General features: G+C 39.7%; 1 protein-coding gene across 2 annotated transcripts in view; it reads right to left on the reverse strand.

Moving 5' to 3' along the window:
* Positions 1–1507: 1507 nt before the first annotated feature.
* roraa (RAR-related orphan receptor A, paralog a) overlaps positions 1508–17930 on the reverse strand; it is a 251931-nt gene continuing 235508 nt past the window's right edge. For both annotated transcript variants that reach the window (XM_042495631.2, XM_042495633.2), the window contains 7 exons: positions 14400–14795; positions 13650–13771; positions 13416–13548; positions 11851–11958; positions 10804–10914; positions 9799–9911; positions 1508–9404 (listed from right to left, as the gene is read on the reverse strand). In XM_042495631.2, the coding sequence (XP_042351565.1) occupies positions 9240–9404; positions 9799–9911; positions 10804–10914; positions 11851–11958; positions 13416–13548; positions 13650–13771; positions 14400–14795 (1148 nt within the window). In that variant the 3' untranslated portion in view covers positions 1508–9239. The remainder of the gene's footprint in view (positions 9405–9798; positions 9912–10803; positions 10915–11850; positions 11959–13415; positions 13549–13649; positions 13772–14399; positions 14796–17930) is intronic.

Genomic DNA, 17930 nt, shown 5'->3' on the forward strand with positions numbered 1-17930 from the left:
GAAAAAAAAAAGTTGAGATGTGATTGCCAGCTCAAGTGCAGACACTTTATAAACACATGCACTATAGTTTTGGTAAATCCTATTTAAAAAATAACCAGAAAATAATATTCCAGGAACAACAGCATTATGAGCATTGTCTGGAAACCTCCTTGCTGGTCTTTCTGAAAATGATAAGAATATATACATTGTGTTGCATTTGGCTAACAATTTACCCTCTTGAATCCTGGAGCACGTTCACATTCCATGTGCTGCTTTCAGCTGCTTTTTTAAAAAGTATTCAAACCTTTGAACCAGCAAATTAGTGTGATTTCATTCAAAAGTATGGGGAAAAAAGGCAGTTAGCAACTTGGCAAGAAATGTTCCACAGATGAATTGATCTATTAAAATCTTTTAAAATGACTAGGGAAAAATGTCTAGAGAGAAAAAAGAAAAAGCTAGGGGGAAAAAAAAATTATATTTATAAGCATCATAATTCCTTATTTAAAATTCTATTACAAAATTTGATTTTTTGGGGGGGGTTTCTCGGGTCATTTTCTTCTTTTTTAACATCCTGTACGTTTCAGTTATTATTATTATTATTAATTTGGGGGTTATTTCTTTTTACTTTGCTCATTACCCTCTTCCCATATTTTTTTAAACAAATCAAGCCAATTAGCTCTGGTTTCAAAGGGTTAAAATCTAACATCTTTGCAGATATTCTAAACTGATGTGCATGTGGACTACTTTGTTTGAATTTTGAATTGTTTCTCCACAACTTTATCATAAAGTTTTACCAAAATGGCAGAGGTATTCCATAGGTAAATGAGATGAAACATAAATGTTAAGAAGCTGTTCTTCGCAGGGAAATTGAGTCATTTATTAAAATAATATGCTTTAAATAATAGACTTTACGAAAAAACCTACAGAACTACATCCAGTCACAAAGTATTTACCAAGTTTGTGTCATGTATTGAGAATAATGCTGAAAGTGATACTTCAGGTATTTTCTGCTGTTCCAATTGTTTAATTTAACATTTTGAAGTTGGCTTCCTTTCAAAATTCTCTGATTGGACAGAATTGCTCATTTTCTCATCAGTGAACACATTTTAATTGATGAATCTTGTGACAAAAACATTAATGTCTGGCTTTAAATATGATATGTGTCATCACTAAAACAATCAAGTTCTATTCTGCTTAAATGGGTTTGAAGCTTAATCTGTATACACCAAGGGATGCACAGTATTTGCAATATTAGAATTTGTTTGATATATAAGTTTTCTTGAACCAGATTTTAACAAGTGCTTGTTTAAAAAATTGTCACACCTGTGTTCAGATTTGCATTGCGACCTGCACAGATTGATATATAGTTATGAAATTAATTTAATAATTTCATTTGTTACAGATTTTTTAAGAATCCACTGGGGTGAGGCTAGTCAGGTAAAAATATTTGCTGCAATATTGTGATTATTTTAGAGAGAGAGAGAGTCAAAGAGACAACAGAGACACATAAACAGTCAGGAAATAAAAGCCCATTACAAGCGGTAAATTTTATTATGGGATAACAGCACATAAAGCACATCTAAAATCGATGTGTCCAATGCACTTTTAATAAAGGTAATATTAAAGGTACAGTTTCTAAGTACAATATAACAACATTCATATTAGAATGAAAAGTATTTAAAAGACAACATTAAATTTCTTATTTTTCTTTACAGCTGTATTTACAAAATGAATCAAAATACTTATTTTCATATTTAAGAATCAGACAAGAAGGAGCAAAACTACGTTTGTGAATAGACTACCTGCTAAAGAGAGTTCAAAAGAGCTGGATAAAAAGGTACATGATCATCTGTCCCCATTTTTAACATCAGTAGCAAACGTGTGACTTAGAAATTTGTGACAACCACACACTAGTTTCGGCTTTTCCCATAATTTTGCGCGGCTTTTTGCATGGAAAAAGAATCCACCCCCTGCTCCGCCCGCCCTTCATGTTAAGTTACCCCCCAAAACCGACTGAGCGCACATTGAACACAGAACATTAAAGAAATCCAGATGTGTTTGTATGCCTCTTTTACAAACTCCATATACAATGCATTAGTAAATCTCAGTGAAAAAAAAGTTGATAAAAAAACAAACAGAAAGTGAAATGTGGGTTGTCTGTTTTTTGCCTGATCAAAAAAACAGGTGAACTTTTCTGTCATATTGTCTGCGAGCCGTTGAAGATCAACAGGAAACAAACTTCCCAGTCAAAAAAATAAAGGTGCGGGGGTGACACTCTAAACAGACCATCTAACACACTGAAACCCTTTAACATTAAACCCACGTGAAAATGATCAACATCACATGAAGAAAGAATCTGAAAAAACAAGTTGAAGCGTGTGACAAGCTGAGAATTCACCCTCATGTACAAAATACATTGTCACTTCGGTACAATGTCTGGAAAAACCACAAAAAAAGAGCGACAATCGAAACCATGTATGCATCTTGTTACACCGAGAGGCACTCAGTGTGATACGTTGTGTATTATTGCAAGCATATTCCCACTGATATTTGCTACAGAGTGGAGAGAAAAAAAGAAAGGTCAACTTTGTCCTTGAATGGCAATTCTGTCGTGTGAATTTGTAACACTTCATGTGGTGCGAGAGGTTTTTAAGCCACTGGTGTGCAGAAACCAGTGTCGGGATAGTCTAAAATTGGGGTAATAACAAAAGCATACAGAGGCTCTGTTTAATAAAATCAAAGCACCACTTCCCTGCATCAGGTGAAGAACTATGCAGACACAAGAGAGGTAAATATTAAGTATCTTAAAACCTGACAAACTATAGCCTCAGTGAGTGGTTTTTTTTACAATCAGACAAAGAAAAAAAAACACAATACTGCCGTTTCAGTTTGAATATTATCATTTTTCCACAAACCAGAAAAGCAACCTTAAATAGCTTGTTAATTAGCAGATACGAGCTTTGCTATAAGTCAGAAGGAAATAAGTGCCTTATCCCAAGACTAGCACACTGATACAGGTACTGGCTGGGTAATTTTACCACTATAATTTTCATTATCATTATTATTTCTTGAGTCCTAATATCAATAATACATTAATATGCAATGAAATGAATGGACTAATAAGGGCGGCCAGGCTTAGGAATTAATACTTTTGTTCACAAAATTAACTTACCTAGCACCACACAATCAGGGCAAACACAAAATAAATGTCAGCACACCCTATCGCTATCAAACTAATCCTAAAGGAGGGAAACTAGAAACAGAGTTATCGTACAATATGGTGCCATTGATAAACAGATAAATAGTTTCACTGGGTAGGCCTTAGTAGCAGTATTTTCCTCTTACCTATACAGACAGAAATTACAAAGCTACCTTTATACACGTGATCAATAATAACATTAAATATGGTGAATAAACGGCCGAGAATGAGGGAGAGAGAAAGAGCGAGAAAATAAAGATATACAGCATACAGGCCATGTCGAGTTCTTAGTTCTCCACCCGGGAACAGAACTGGTCAAATATACAGATGAAACATAAAAACATCCAAACGCAAAATAAAACAAAAAAAAAAAGAGAAAAAAGTGATAAATAAGAGGTGTATTTACATGCAGATGTTCAAAGACTATTATGCACAAAAGAATCAAAAAAATAATACACAGACATATATTATTGCTTGACATTCGATTATGGCTAAAAGTTTGCTTTTCATTTTTTTTTTTCTTCAAACTATATTCTTAATTTTAATCGAAATCCTTATCAGCTGTGCTTTGGAAAAATGAGTTCTGTTAAAATGTGATGACTGACTCATAATTCTGTGTAACACATCGACACTCCAGCACAACTTGGAAGCATGACATAACACTGATCTTTGCAATTTACGGCCAAGAAGACTTTTTTTCTTTCTTTTTTTTCTTTTTTTTTCTACAATTTGCAAATCCAGAATTAATTTTCAATTCATTGCAGCTCAGGCCGCGCTGTCCGAACAATTTTTGTTTATTTTTTTTGCTGAGAAGCCAGTCAATGTTGCCTCACAGCGTCCTGCAGGCCGATGAATTGTTAAAGGCATTATGTCATGCTTTTTAAAAACCTACACCTATTATGGATGGATCAAGCTCAGCATCTCCAAAACCTTATTTTTTTCCATTTATTTTTTAAAAACAAAATCCTCATCCACATAACCCTGTTCCTCTGTAATTATTAAAGCCTTGTCTGGGGTTTATTTTATTCACACACTGTGAGAACAAACACATACATACACACACACACACACACACACACACACACACACACACACACACACGCACACACACACTATTGCTTTTTACAAACAGACAACAGAGCAGAGACAGAAGGACCAGCACATTTTACTGTATACTATACACTGATTGAATAGCACACTTAGCATCGATCCCGCACTGCAGATCGGGACATCTCAAGTGAGAATATACAGAAGGACATCACTTTACAGGCCCGTGTGAAGGCGCACTTTATAGTTAGACACAAAAGTGTGTTTGATGACCATTTTCTGCTAATCCTGCCAATATCGCAGCCATAACAAGTACATGAGAAGATGAAAACAAGAGCGATGGGGCTTTTTTTTGTTCTGGACTGAGAGTAAACGTCATCAAGTTGAATGAATAAAGTCAATTCAAAAAAGGATGATGACTGCACTGTAGAGACCCGTAATAGTAACACAAGGCATATTGCTTGTTTTTATATTGTAGAACACATTACATGCCACTCATTTCGACTTTAAAATAAAAACATATTTTCACTTTATGAGGACCGTTTCGGTAGTTAGCTGATCTTTTTTTTTGAGAGAAAAAAATTGATTTGACCATCAAGCGACTATTACAACAGCTTCAAAAATCATTTTCAAGAAACAAACTTTTTTTTTTTTGCAAATAAATAACAGGATATCAGCCAAACCTCCGTGTCTGAACAGTAAGTGCTGCACTGCTGCATGTTCAGTGTGCTACGCCACCTCCTCTCATCAATCGAGTGCTGTGAAGAGATTTTTTTTGTTTTTCTCATAATTCACATAATCATCTTGTCCAGAGGAAAGCGAGCTGCTTATTCGGTCTACCTGTTAACCTCCCTGAGCGTTCACACCTCATTCTCTTCTCGCATGCTCTTGCCGGGGGGCCCGCTGCGGCCTCTCAACCTGGATTGTCTAGCAGTGTTCCAGACTGGGTTTTCTTTTGCTGGGAGACTGAGGTTTACTAGTCGTAGAGGGCTTGTGCATATCCAAATAGCATTGGATCATAACAGAGATTATTACTTAGGTACAGCATATCTACTACAACCCCAACACAACAGATTAAGTATTGCATAAGAATATTTGGTTTTTCTAACAAAGAGGGTTATCATTTTTTAAAGACCCTGATGACACCGTTTGAAACCAAAACTGATTTTTTTTGTGTGTGTGTGTGACAGGAATATGCTGATAAAACTGTGGTTTGTAAATGTGATGGGGGACGGGTGTTTGTTGTTTTCTTGACCGTAGGGGCACATGATCTTTGAGTGGCTGGGGGGGCCCTTAAAGGACAAAAATGTAAAATTCTGATGAATATATCTTAATAATTTCTCATTGAAAACATCCCTAAAAAAATGTAATGAGTACAAATGTCCTCTCAAAAAACAGAAAGCGCAAAAGAAACTCTTCCCTGAGGGGTGACAGCACGAGGCATTAACACCTCGCACAAATTGCACGGCAGAGGAATGATAGTGTGCAAACAGAAAACAAAAGACAAACAACTGGATTCTATGTTACGGTTGGTGACAGATGTATCAACATGCTTTGTTGGGTTTCTAAAGGGATATCATTTTTTTCCGTCTTTTTTTCTTGTTTTTTTCTCCTTTTTTGTGAAAAGATATTTCTAGAAGCCGCTACTGAGATTGCTGGAATGTCTTAGAATCCATTCTACATTATAGACGAGTAGACTGGAAAGCGGAAGCGACGACTACTGTTTGGCACATCCAGGGTTTTGTGTTTTTTTTTTCTTCTACCATTTTACTACCACACTGACAAGAAAGACACACTCAACGAAACAGAAGCACAACAACAAAGCATTCTGAAAATAGCACTTGTCCTACCATTTTATGTTTCTCCCCTAATCATACAAACAACAGCTAGTCTAATTATTGCAGGAATATAGTTAAGTGCTACCTGACATCTTTTTCTCTCCCTCGTTCTCTTTCATGAGTTTATTAACCAAAACATGTTACAAAAATAGAAGCTTTAATACCAGACAAGGCTTTGAATATTCACTTTCCCTTCACTGTTCCTTCTGTGTCCTGTTGTGGCGTTGCTGAGGCGGAGGCTGTGGTGAGAAGGCAGGTATAAAGTCGCTCAGAAAATACTTTTGACGGAGGCTCTTGAATGTGCTTTAAGGTTTAGACCTTGTGTCTCTGTCGTTCACTTGCGTGCTGTTTCTTTACCTTCCACTAGATGGAACAATTGGATTACAGTGTGTGTGTGTGTGTGTGTGTGTGTGTGTGTGTGTGTGTTTGTGTATATCTTTCCAGTCTGACCACACAGCTATTTAAAGTTGTTAGACCTGGCTGGCATAATGTTTGATTCTGATGTTTCCTTGTGGCCTTTTTTTAACATAAAAGGTGAGGTTTTTCAAACTAAAATTAGTACCAAATATTTAGTAGCTAATGCAAATGATATAAAAGCCACCATGTTGCAAATGTGTCACAATATAATACATCTCTGTTTTCTTGTTTTTAAAAAGGTTTAATGGGATAGTTCCATTTTTTTGAATTGGGTGTGTGTGGAGTACGAGGTCATAGTCAGTGGATTTCATAGAAGTCAGATGGCCCCTAGTTTGGATAAACAGGCTGAAATGGAGGCTAAACAATCTACTGCTGTGGGGGGTGCAGCAAAATCTATTGAAGCCACCTAAAAAAATGTGAGTTTATGCTATATTGAGTATATTTTCACCCCTTTACCTTAATTACAGACAGTGCTTTCCAACTGGAAAATGAAGCCGAGGACCTAATAATTTATGCTGGAAATGTGAGACAGAAATAGGAACATTTCTACATGCAGTCTGGGAATGTAAACTTGTTAACCCATTTTTGGACAAAAAATAAGTCAGAAATCACATAAGGAAGTTGTTAGGTATGACAGCATCTATATCACCAAATCACAAAAGTGCCAAATGTATCAAAATATGACTTTGTTGTGATAAAAGTAGGAGTTATTACAGCTACTCCAGTGATCCTCAGATTCTGTAAAAATACATCCCCTCCAGATTTTGAAAAATGGAGGAAATCTATGTTAGAATAAAAGAAAACGGGGTTGATACATTGCTCTCTCTTTAAAGCCAGACTTCAATAAGAAAAGCTGTCATTTTAGCTCGCTGAGCACAAGAGCTGCTGCTCTACCGCTTCTTTCACAAGTTAGTTAGTTTGTGTTATTGTGTGACTTTGGGTGTTGAAAAGGGTTAGTTTAGATTTACCAAAGCCACACAGTAACACAAACTAACTGACTGGTGGAAGCAGGGATAGATAGTAGCTCCAGTGTTCAGCGAGCTAAAATTACTGTTTTTGTCAATGGAGTCTGGTGGCTTTGGGAAGAACGTAGATGGGAGGCTGTGAACGGCTTCTCCATCCAAACTGGATGTTTGGCGGAGAGGTAAAGCAGTAAAAATACTCTCAATATAGCATACAATGAAACAGATATTGATTTTTTTGAGTAGGACTTTTTTTAGGTGGCTAAAATACATTTTGTTGCTGAAAACCATCCACAGCAGTAAATTACTTAGCTTCTGTGACAGACTCCAGCCTGCTTTTCTAAACTGGGGGCGTGCCAACTAGTATCTACTGTTTGTAATAAACTGACTATGGATTAGTACCCCACACACTTCATAAAATACAAATTATCCTGAACAACAAATGCCATTCAACCTCCATCCTTCAAAACAAAGATCAAGAAAGCCACAACGCTGTAATGTCACTTGTATGTGTGCATTCTCGCTGAAAGGAGTATGCAAGCTACATTTTGACAGGTGTCGTGCCGGCGGCTGTTGAGGTAACAGGTGACGGAGCTCCCCTAACCTGCCTTCTCATGCATGCCTCTTTGTTCACAAACCAGCGGCCTCGCCAGCAAGCCTAACAGACAGCCCTTACACTTCCAGACCAGTATCCTCTGCAGCTCCCAGGACTAGCCTCCATGACCATGGTTCAACTTGTATTTCTTGTGCACATGCAACACATCACTAGGTAAATATACAAGTCTTAAATTAAAGAAAGGTGTAAATAAAAGTGCCTTATCAATTCAACAATTAAGAATGGTCTAACTACTAATATCATACATGTTATTTAAAATAGATTCTATAAACATTACTTTTTTCTGTATAGTAAGTACTTATGACCATATACCCTGTAGTACATTATAAAACAGGTGGAATGGACCCTTTTCATTGTGTTGGTGCCCTGTTGCTTCTCCAGGGCACCTGTCCAGAGAAGGATTAATAGCAGATGGCCTTACATGATTTCACTATGCAACAATGGTGGATGGAGTCTTTGACAGCTAAAATCATTGCAATTTTCATTAGAATTACCAGAATTCTATGTTTCTTTTTTTTTTCCTTTTTTAAACGATTGTCCACAGAGAGGTGCCGATTGCATCACCATGCCGACAGACCCTCCCTCAAAGTCGCTGTGAGTTTTCATTCCAAGAACCGCGTCCAAAAAGATACGACCGAACACAAGAGAGAAAACAAGAGCCTGAACTTGACCAAAATGTGCACATTTGTCAGCTGTTTATTTCAGTTTGGGCATAGAGGGATACCAATTTTTAAAAGTTTTAAATGTGAAAATACTGTTTTGAGAATGTAATCTGAAAATAATAACACCAGTGCTGATTTATTATCTAATTGAAGACGTCTTCAGCTGTTTCAATCAGTCATATGAATCACATTAAATACTGGTGAAAATAATGACTGAAATTTTGCAAATCAAATGCGCAAAAGAGGGTCAAGTTCAGCCAGACAGAAATTATTTATCCCTATCTCCTCTTCATGTCCCATGGGGTGTTGGGTCCCACAAGTCTTCCAAAAGAGAACTCAAATTCAATAAAGTAAACCTTGAGAATCAACTCCCTAAGCCCCCCCCCTCCGATGTAAAAGAAGAAGAAGTTGAACAGCGTGCCATCTGTCCGCTCTGGTTTGTGCAGGGCACCAATAAAGTGTCTCAGATTCCTCCTCCACATTCCCCTACGGTGGGCACACTGGCACCTGGCTGGGCTGCTACCCGTCAACGGGCATGGACTGCTCAAAGTCTGATCCGAACAGCTCCTTGTATAAGGGGGGGAAGTGGGCACGCACAATGTCTGGGTATATTGCTTTGAAAGCTGTAAGCTTCTCTGTATGCCTACTGCACAGCGCTCGCAGTGTCGACACTTTGCATATCAACTGTGGAGAGAGAGGAGACAGGCTGTTTAGATTCACAGGGAGGCAAGGACATGGAGCAATGGTAGCGAAAAACATTCCTCCCTACAGTGTATTCCCTCTCACACAGGGGCAAACAGACTTGTAAATATTGAGACAAGCGCTCAGGCACGAGGAAAACTTGACACTTCATATTACGGAGCCGGCACAATTGATGAATTGCCACTTCTCTGCTGATAAAAAGGCATTCCGTGTAGCATTATGAATGCTTCCCCTGAAATCTGTGTTAGTTTAATCTAATGCACTAAAAATGGTTGATGGCGTGTGGATAAAGATCCTAAACAGTGGGAGATTACGCTGCTACAAGCGTCTTTAGCAGACAGCCACTTTTCAGGGATAAAGGATGGAGTGTGTGTACCTTTGTAAGAATACCATCCTCTCTGTGGTTCTTTTGCAGGACGTGCTGGAGGGCCAGTTGGATCTTCTGCTGGAGTTTCTCCACTTTCACCTTCTCCTGGAGCCAAGATCGGTCTGTGAGGTAAAAGATCACAACTTTTTGTTATCAGAAAGGCCCTTTAACATCAGCCTACAAACGTAATAAATCACAAATGTAATAATTTCCCACAAACGTAATAGCAGTTGTAATGTATGAAAATGGTGACATCTGTAGTGATTTGTCATGTTTGTGGCGTTTTGCTTATGTAAAAAGAAAACATCTATTTAAACAAGATATTGACGTGCTTTAAAACAGTTCTGTGAACTGACAAGGAATGATGAGGCTGCATGCATGTTTGAGAGAGAGAGAGAGAGAGAATGACAGGAAAGTGGAGGAGAAGGTAGTAGATGAACTTGTTAATGCACAATCATTATTGCACGTCGTGCATCTGTAAGTTATTTATAACTTATTCACAGAGCTGCTTTGACACCTTTTGAACCGCTCTGCCTAAATTCTGTGATATTTTCTAATGAGCTGACTGGAATCCATTGGCAGGTGAATTAGTAAATAAACAAACAACAATAACCACAAAGATCATTTTTCTTTTTCATACTACATTTATGGGAAGTTATTACAATTTTGAAAGCTGAAGATTTTCACCTTCCCACAAATGTAACAAAGCCTTGCATATGTAATAGCTATTGTGTATTATGTTTGTAGTAGGCAACGGCTATTACGTTTGTTGGAAAGTTATTACATTTGTGGGATTATTACACTGAAAGCTGCAGATTTATATTAAGTTTGTAGACTATTATTACGCTGGCAGATGTTACAGGCCCCTTAACTTGTTAAAAAGAAAATGATGCAGTGCCACTAATATAAGATACTAATTGACAGAGAAAAACAGGAGGGCACCAGCGTTCCTTGTTGTGGTGAATGTGCGTCTCCCGTTTTTTTTTCTCTCTTTGCACTGTGAGTGACACCTACCAGCAGACATCAACACAAAGGCGGAGAACAGGGCGATCTCATCCTCAGACAGGTGCATAGAACACAAGTTTTTCCCAAACTCGAAGACGGAGCTGATCAAGTCGTCACAGCCTGCCACAGCAAAGGACACAGAGAGAGAGGGCTTAGGATGAGGAAGACCAAAGAACAACATTCGCTCTTGATCTTTATTGGGAGAGAGGCACACGGGGAGGGGAGAGGAAGGGGAAGGAATGAAAAAGAGCGGCATGCTGACAGCACATGGGAGCGTCTTAAGCAGAACAGGCAATGCTTTTACTGAGTTTTGCCTCCCAGACGAGTCACTTTTGGCAGTTGGGTGGTGTTATGCAAGCCAAAATGAGGTCACTATTGAGGCTTTTAGTTAAATCAATTATCGGGGATAGAGAGAGACAGGCGGATGCCACCACGGCTCGGGAAGCACATCACTCTGCCTCCCCCCGCCACGGACCCCTCTGCACACAACACACAGGACACCGGGACTCTCATAGTCACTCGCATACACACACAAACAAGGGATGGCAACACCAAGAAATAGAATTCAGCATTTTTTACCGCCACCGTGGGACACATTTACATTTTTTTCCGTCAAAAGACAGTCGAAAATGCGAGGAAAATCCACGGTGGAGAGTCTCACTAATGTCATGGCAGTCAAACACGAACGCTATTTGCTTTCACCTGAGATGTTTTATATCAGACTATCAATGATGGTTTTGATAGCGCTCTCCCTAAAGACACTCCGTCTGCCTTTATTTATTCCGCAGTTACAGGAGCCATATGCAGCAGAGCCTCACTAACATCTCTGTTCTACCATAAATAACCATTGCAGAGACAGCAATGCCAGGTGAGGCAGGGATGAGTGCTCAGTGTTTGCTTCCAGCCCTTCAGCGTTGTGTAGAACAGAACAGCAGACTCTAATTTTGGCTATTACACCAAGGGAAGGAGTGAGACACTGTAAGCAACAACACACACACAGACACAGCATATACACACATACAAACTCATTCAAACACGCACACACACTTCACTTACCTAATGACTTGAACACATCAGGTCCGGCATACTTTCCATCAAAATAGACTGTGTTGTTTTGCGAGTCAAAGGCACGGCACATTCTGACAAACACGACTTCCAAAGAGCCTGTGGAGACAGACAGGAACAAGATGCTGAATCTGAGTGTTGTTTCTTTTCGTTTCTCTAACAGTTACACATCAGTGAGGGGATGCAAAACACATGATTGTGCTTTGTGCTATTCTTCAACGATATGAGTAACACACGCACTTTGAAATAAAAAAGCCTGCCGTCAGAGGGAGGGGAAAAAAACACCTTTGCAGATGATAATATCATAGACAGGAGGCTATTCTTCCGTAATGACATGCCAGATAAAAATTGCGCTTCATTCAGTGGTGACAGTGCTTATTCATTCAACCTTTATTTAGCAAGATAGGTAGGGAATTTATTCTATCCTGCAATTTTGCACCACTCTGTGGGAGTGGATAAGAGGATCAAGAAAATGTAACAGAAGCCATTACTGCCTCTGAGGGAGATGCTACTGTTTTAAAATGTCATGTCTGACAAGGGATCTCAGTCTTTATTTCATTATTCATATTGGCTGTGCTAATGTAAATAAAGCTCAGGGAGAGACCCAGGGGAGGTGTTTGTTTGCTGCATGTGCTTGTCTGTGTTTAACCCTTTGAAATCTCAGCAAATTGGCTTTACTTCTTTCAAAAACAAGGAAAGAATGAACAGCAATGAGCAGCACCACAAGAAATGACCCAAAAATGCATGAGAAATCAGTAAAACGTCACAAGCAAATGACCTGAAATACACAAAAAGTAAAAAAAACAAAAAAAAAGGAAATGACCTGAAAAAGATGCTAAAATAACAATAACTATAAATAAATACATATTTCCTGTGACCCAATATCAAATACAAAGCTTTTTTGATATTTTTCCCAAGTTATTTCATCAATTTCAAATGATTCTCGCTCTCTCTTTTGTTTGTTTTTATTAAGCTCATTTTTGGATAATTCCCCTTTTACTATTTAAAAAAAAGAAGTTCAACATTTCATTCCAAGTTGCTGACTGCCATTTTTCTCATGTTTTTGTGAGAAATCAAACCAATTTGCCAAAAGGTTAAAGGTTTAAAAGCTTTTGCAAGGCCTGTGAACTCAGCATGGGAAAACTGATGAGGATCTAGGTTTCAGAGGGTTAAATATAGGTGACTGTGTGGAGAGCCATTGCTGCATTTAATATTCCGCAAGTACGTCTTCATGAGAGCAGTCTGAATGAGCATCTGAGGGAAGAAAAAGGGGAATGGCTGCCGTTATGATAGGTATTATCTGAGCTCACGTTGCATATCTAACGCCACGTCCATCGCCGCTGTGTATGTAACGAACGGATGGAAAATAGAGAGCGACAGAGACAGAGAGAGGAAGCAGGCAGGGTGGGGTCTCCTCTCTGTGACACTGTCTGTGCGTGTGAAGGAGAGGGCTTTGTGCAGTCAGGTCAGCTACGCCCTTGTGACAATGCCAGAGGAGGAGGTGGTGGTGGTGGGTGAGTTTGACGGCAGCAGGCCATGTTGACAGGCTGTCATACCTGCTTTCAGCAGCACTATCTGATCGTTCTGACACAGCTCCATGAAGCCGTCGATGCGCTTGGCGAACTCCACCACATACTGAATGGCCTCTGTTATTTTGATAGCACACAGCTGCCACATGACTTCCCGGGGCTACGAACAGATAGGACAGAGAATGGGTTATCTGCTTTAAAACAATGCATTTGATTGCTGGAACAGGAGGCCGGCATGGGCCCCGGCTGTGGTCAAAGTACCTTGCTCTGGTAGCTCTCCACCTCCTCCTGCAGGAAGGCCTGCCAGGTCATCTGCTGCAGCTCCTCCCTCAGGTACTGACATGTCTCCATGTGTGACTTGGAGATGTTCTGGGCCAGGTGCTCTGCAACACAAACCATCGTCACCAAAGCCACAAGATCACATGTGAGATCTGGATGTAACTCAGTGAAAGTGAAGACCCCGCTGATGAAATATGCCACAGGAAAAGATTTATTTACTGAGCTTTCAAAAAAAGGAGGAGAGGCGGATACGCGTGGGCTTTTTTTTGACTGGGAAAAGGCTTGTTGACATTTCCTTTAACTGCCTGCAGGAAGCTCGTAACTTAAGGTTGAGGCAAAGCCAATCTAGTTGTGACACAAATGCGTGGAGAGGAGGAGGGGCGCCGCGTTGCTCTCTGAAACAAAGGTCACATTTTCTCTGAGAGAAATATTGAGTATAAGAATTTAAATGGTTTTGAAAACACATCTGTTAAAAGGAGTTCCTAGGCACAGGGGAGCCTAAAAAAATGATTTCCCCAGACGCCTGCCCTGCTGGATCCTGATTGGCCCTAATTAATGGAAACTAATTACAAAAAAGAGGCTCTTTTAATGAGTGTTGGAGATGAGTCTCCAACCTCCTGCTATTTTAAGCAACCTTTGTGTCGTTTGCCCCACGGTTGAGTTGTTCTCCCCCCTCCTCCATTTTTCTATCTCTCCGCTCGTCTCCCCCCCGCCTCTCTTCCTGCTCCTTACCTAGTTCAGCCATGGACACGGTGGGGGAGGTTTCTCCGTTGGTGAAGGAGCAGTAAGGGAAGAAGCCAGAGCCAGGGGCAAAGTCGCAGATGGGCTCCGGCTTGATGCCGTTGATGTCCAGGCCTGACTGGTCAGGAGACGGCTGGATGTCCAAGTAGAAGCTGCTGACCGCCGAGTCTGGTTTGCTGCCATCGGGAGTGTGACCGTCCATGTAGCCGCTGAGGTCATCGTGGAGCTCTGTGAGGCCATTGGCGGAGAGGCCATAGCTAGGTGTAAGCGGCTCAGCCTCTCCGGGCTGTTGTTGGTGGTCACGCTGCTGCTGCTGCAGCCGGTGCTTCTGGACCTCAGCGTACAGGCTGTCTCGCTGCTTCTTGGACATGCGGCCAAACTTCACCGCTGTGATTAGCAGGACAAAAACGATTGTGAGGCCCGAGTGAGACATCAAAAACAATCAATTTGTACTCAAAGTACTGTAAAACTTCAAATATAAGGTGTGGCTACACATTTTAACAAATAAGCACCTGTCTCAATTAGAGACCTGGTTCCCAGCTAGCAGGGAACGCTCCCACAACATTGGCTAACGTTACCTACAAGTAACAATAACGTTTTTTAAGAAAAAAAGTAATTTAATGTTCAAAGAAGATTTTAAGGAAGTTTTTCATTTCAAATGATGTCTCTATAAGGTTAAATGCTAACTAAGACGTAACATTATAACAGCAACACTCTGAGGATGTTTTGGTGATGTTGATAGGTGACAGATCATAGAATGGTCTTTTATAAACATTCCCATGATGTTACATGAGAACGAAGGAAGAACATTTTCAAAGCAACATTCAGAACATGTTATTGAGGCCTGAGATTGCAGACCACCAAAAAACATTTTTTTTTATGGAGAATGTTTCCCTAACCCTAATTTTCTAAGAACTAAAAGAATCTTTTGGCTGAAAACAAAATATTGCATTGGTTGCATAGTACCATTATCATAACATTTTTAGAACCAAAACTTGCTAGCTGGGTTACCATGCAAGTTCTCTGGATGTATAAAAGTGGGTTGTTGGCTATCTGCTGGGGCTTAGTTAGCTGCTTAGGTCACACATAAAAATATAAATGTTAAAACTTTTGCCTAAATAAAAATGCTACACACATGGCTAGCTTGGTAAGATTCTCTACAATTCAATCATTCAGTTCATTTGGCTAAAATCATGAGCACCAAAAAACAGCAACGCCTGCTTAATAAACAAGGAAGATGCAAAAAAGAGGTTTAAGTAAACAATTTGATTGTATTTACCATCTCTTCTGAGCAACAGTTTTGTGAGAAAGGAAATAAAAATATAGACACCTGTCCCAAATATGAGCCTGTTGAATTCATTAATTCCAGCAAATAATATCCTAGTAATTGAAGTTTTACAGTATACATGTATTTAAATACCATTGCTATTTTACTGAGCCATTTTGCTCATTTTATTGTTGAGCCTTAACATTTTACCCTCCAATAAGTAATACCATCTCACCAGTGGGGTGGATTACCAACATAAATAGGCTTATTTCAACAATTTGCCAGATACTGACAGTCATGTCTAGCCTCAAACGGTGGAACTGCTCTGAGAACAAATTGTATTATCTCACACTATTGGCTAAATTCTTACTCCTTTAACAAAATAATGGCAAAAAAAATCTTTCCTTCTGAGTTTGAGAATTATTTAGATAAGAGAAAAGGATTGCATTGTGAATTTTTTGGGCACATTAATTCCCTACTTGCTATAAATTGTGTGCCACGTTCAGAGATCATTTGTCAGTTTGTGCCCTCCCCTGACACCGTAACACAACACAAATTTATGTCAAAGGCATGTGTTAACTGTCAAATCCTTGTATTCTGTTCTTTGTGTTTGTTCTTCTGTTTCATGTGAGCGTCTTTTAGTATTTTGTATTCTTTCTTCTTATTATTATTATTCATTACTATTAGACAGCAAGAGGCCTGCTATTAGTATCCCATAGACTGATGTAATGTGTGCTATAGTCTTGATGAGAAATAAAAAAGCAGATCTCCATATTTTCGGATGAATCAGTAATAGCAGAGATTATTACAAAAATGAGCAGCTTCATAAACACAGAGGCAGAAGTGGGAAGTGACTAACAGCTTACCAGCCACTCAAACATGAGACAGGCTAAGTTGCTGCCTCCTGTTTCAAGGTTTCCAGACTAAACAGTGGTGCTGAGAATGAGACTCCTTGGCTAGAGTTGTGGCGGCCTGGCAGTATGTCAGCCGGTCACAGTTTGTGTGTGTGTGTGTGTGTGTGTGTGTGTGTGTGTGTGTGTGTGTGTGTGTGTGTGTGTGTGTGTGTGTGTGTGTGTGTGTGTGTGTCTATGCACAGTGGAAAGTGAGTGGAGCGGCGAGGAGGAGAGCGCGGGCAGATGGGCTCTGGTGTGTTGAGTGAAGGCAAGAGTCACCTTCGTCCGTCCTGAGTGTGTGTATATGTGTGCATGTGTCTGGCTATGCAAAGGCACTCATAAGTGCTAATGTACTTCTGTGTTCATTCACTGTCATGAATATGTATGCGTGTGTGTGTGTGTGTGACTACACTGAAGCTAAGCAGTGTGCATACAGCCTCTGTGCATGTATGTTCTGTTTTTCTCATGTCGGTGGTAATTCTTGTGTGTGTTCTACCAAAAAAACCTCAAAAAACATCATAGATCTGCTTTGTTTTGACATAATCTGTTCAACTCAGCCCAGTCTGGACCAGTCCAGTCTGGACCAGTCTGGCACAGCAGGAGCCCTGCAGCACACATTCCCACCTGTGTGCTCCCATTACAGCATCTCAGCTGCAGCAGCACTAATGACAACCTCTAACAACCTCCTATTTCATCAAACCTAGTTTCTATCACAGCAACAAATTAGTCCCACAGACAAAGCACTCACCTGCTACTGGCACACAGTGAACACAGACAGACGTCTTAGCATGTGTTCATGTCGTGATTTTTCCTGGAATATGTCAGTTGTGTCTCTTTGGGAATAATGGCTGTCATTATTTGTGTGTGTGTGTGTGTGTGTGTGTGTGTGTGTGTGTGTGTGTGTGTGTGTTTATCTCTTAGTATACAGTACTGCATCAATAAAGAGCCATGGATAAACATGATTATGATTATGTTATGGAGGCTTTTTTGTCACTGATTTTCTCTAAAAATGACCACAAACCAAAAAGTTACATTTTCTGCTGCAACAAGATGCTGACTGGTAGTTTACTGTAAACAATTTCCTCCTCCATGTTGTGTAATTGCATTTTTGTCTAGTTTTCACTAGTTCTTTTAATAAATGTCCCCTTCAACATCACTGCATTTTAAAGTACATGCAGAACATGATAACTCTCCTAAACCCAACCTACATAACTTTATTTTCCAAAGCACAGCTTACACACCTTTACTTCTCTAAACCTAACCTACATAACTTTATGTTATGAACCTAGCGTGACGATGGCTGACCGTGATTTTTTTCCTAAATAACCCGGTCTTACTCCGAAGTCGTCACATGGTGACGTT

The sequence above is a fragment of the Plectropomus leopardus genome, chromosome 7 (assembly GCF_026936395.1).
Source record: "Plectropomus leopardus strain MGB_pleo_1.0 chromosome 7, ASM2693639v1, whole genome shotgun sequence".
Taxonomy (NCBI): domain Eukaryota; kingdom Metazoa; phylum Chordata; class Actinopteri; order Perciformes; family Serranidae; genus Plectropomus; species Plectropomus leopardus.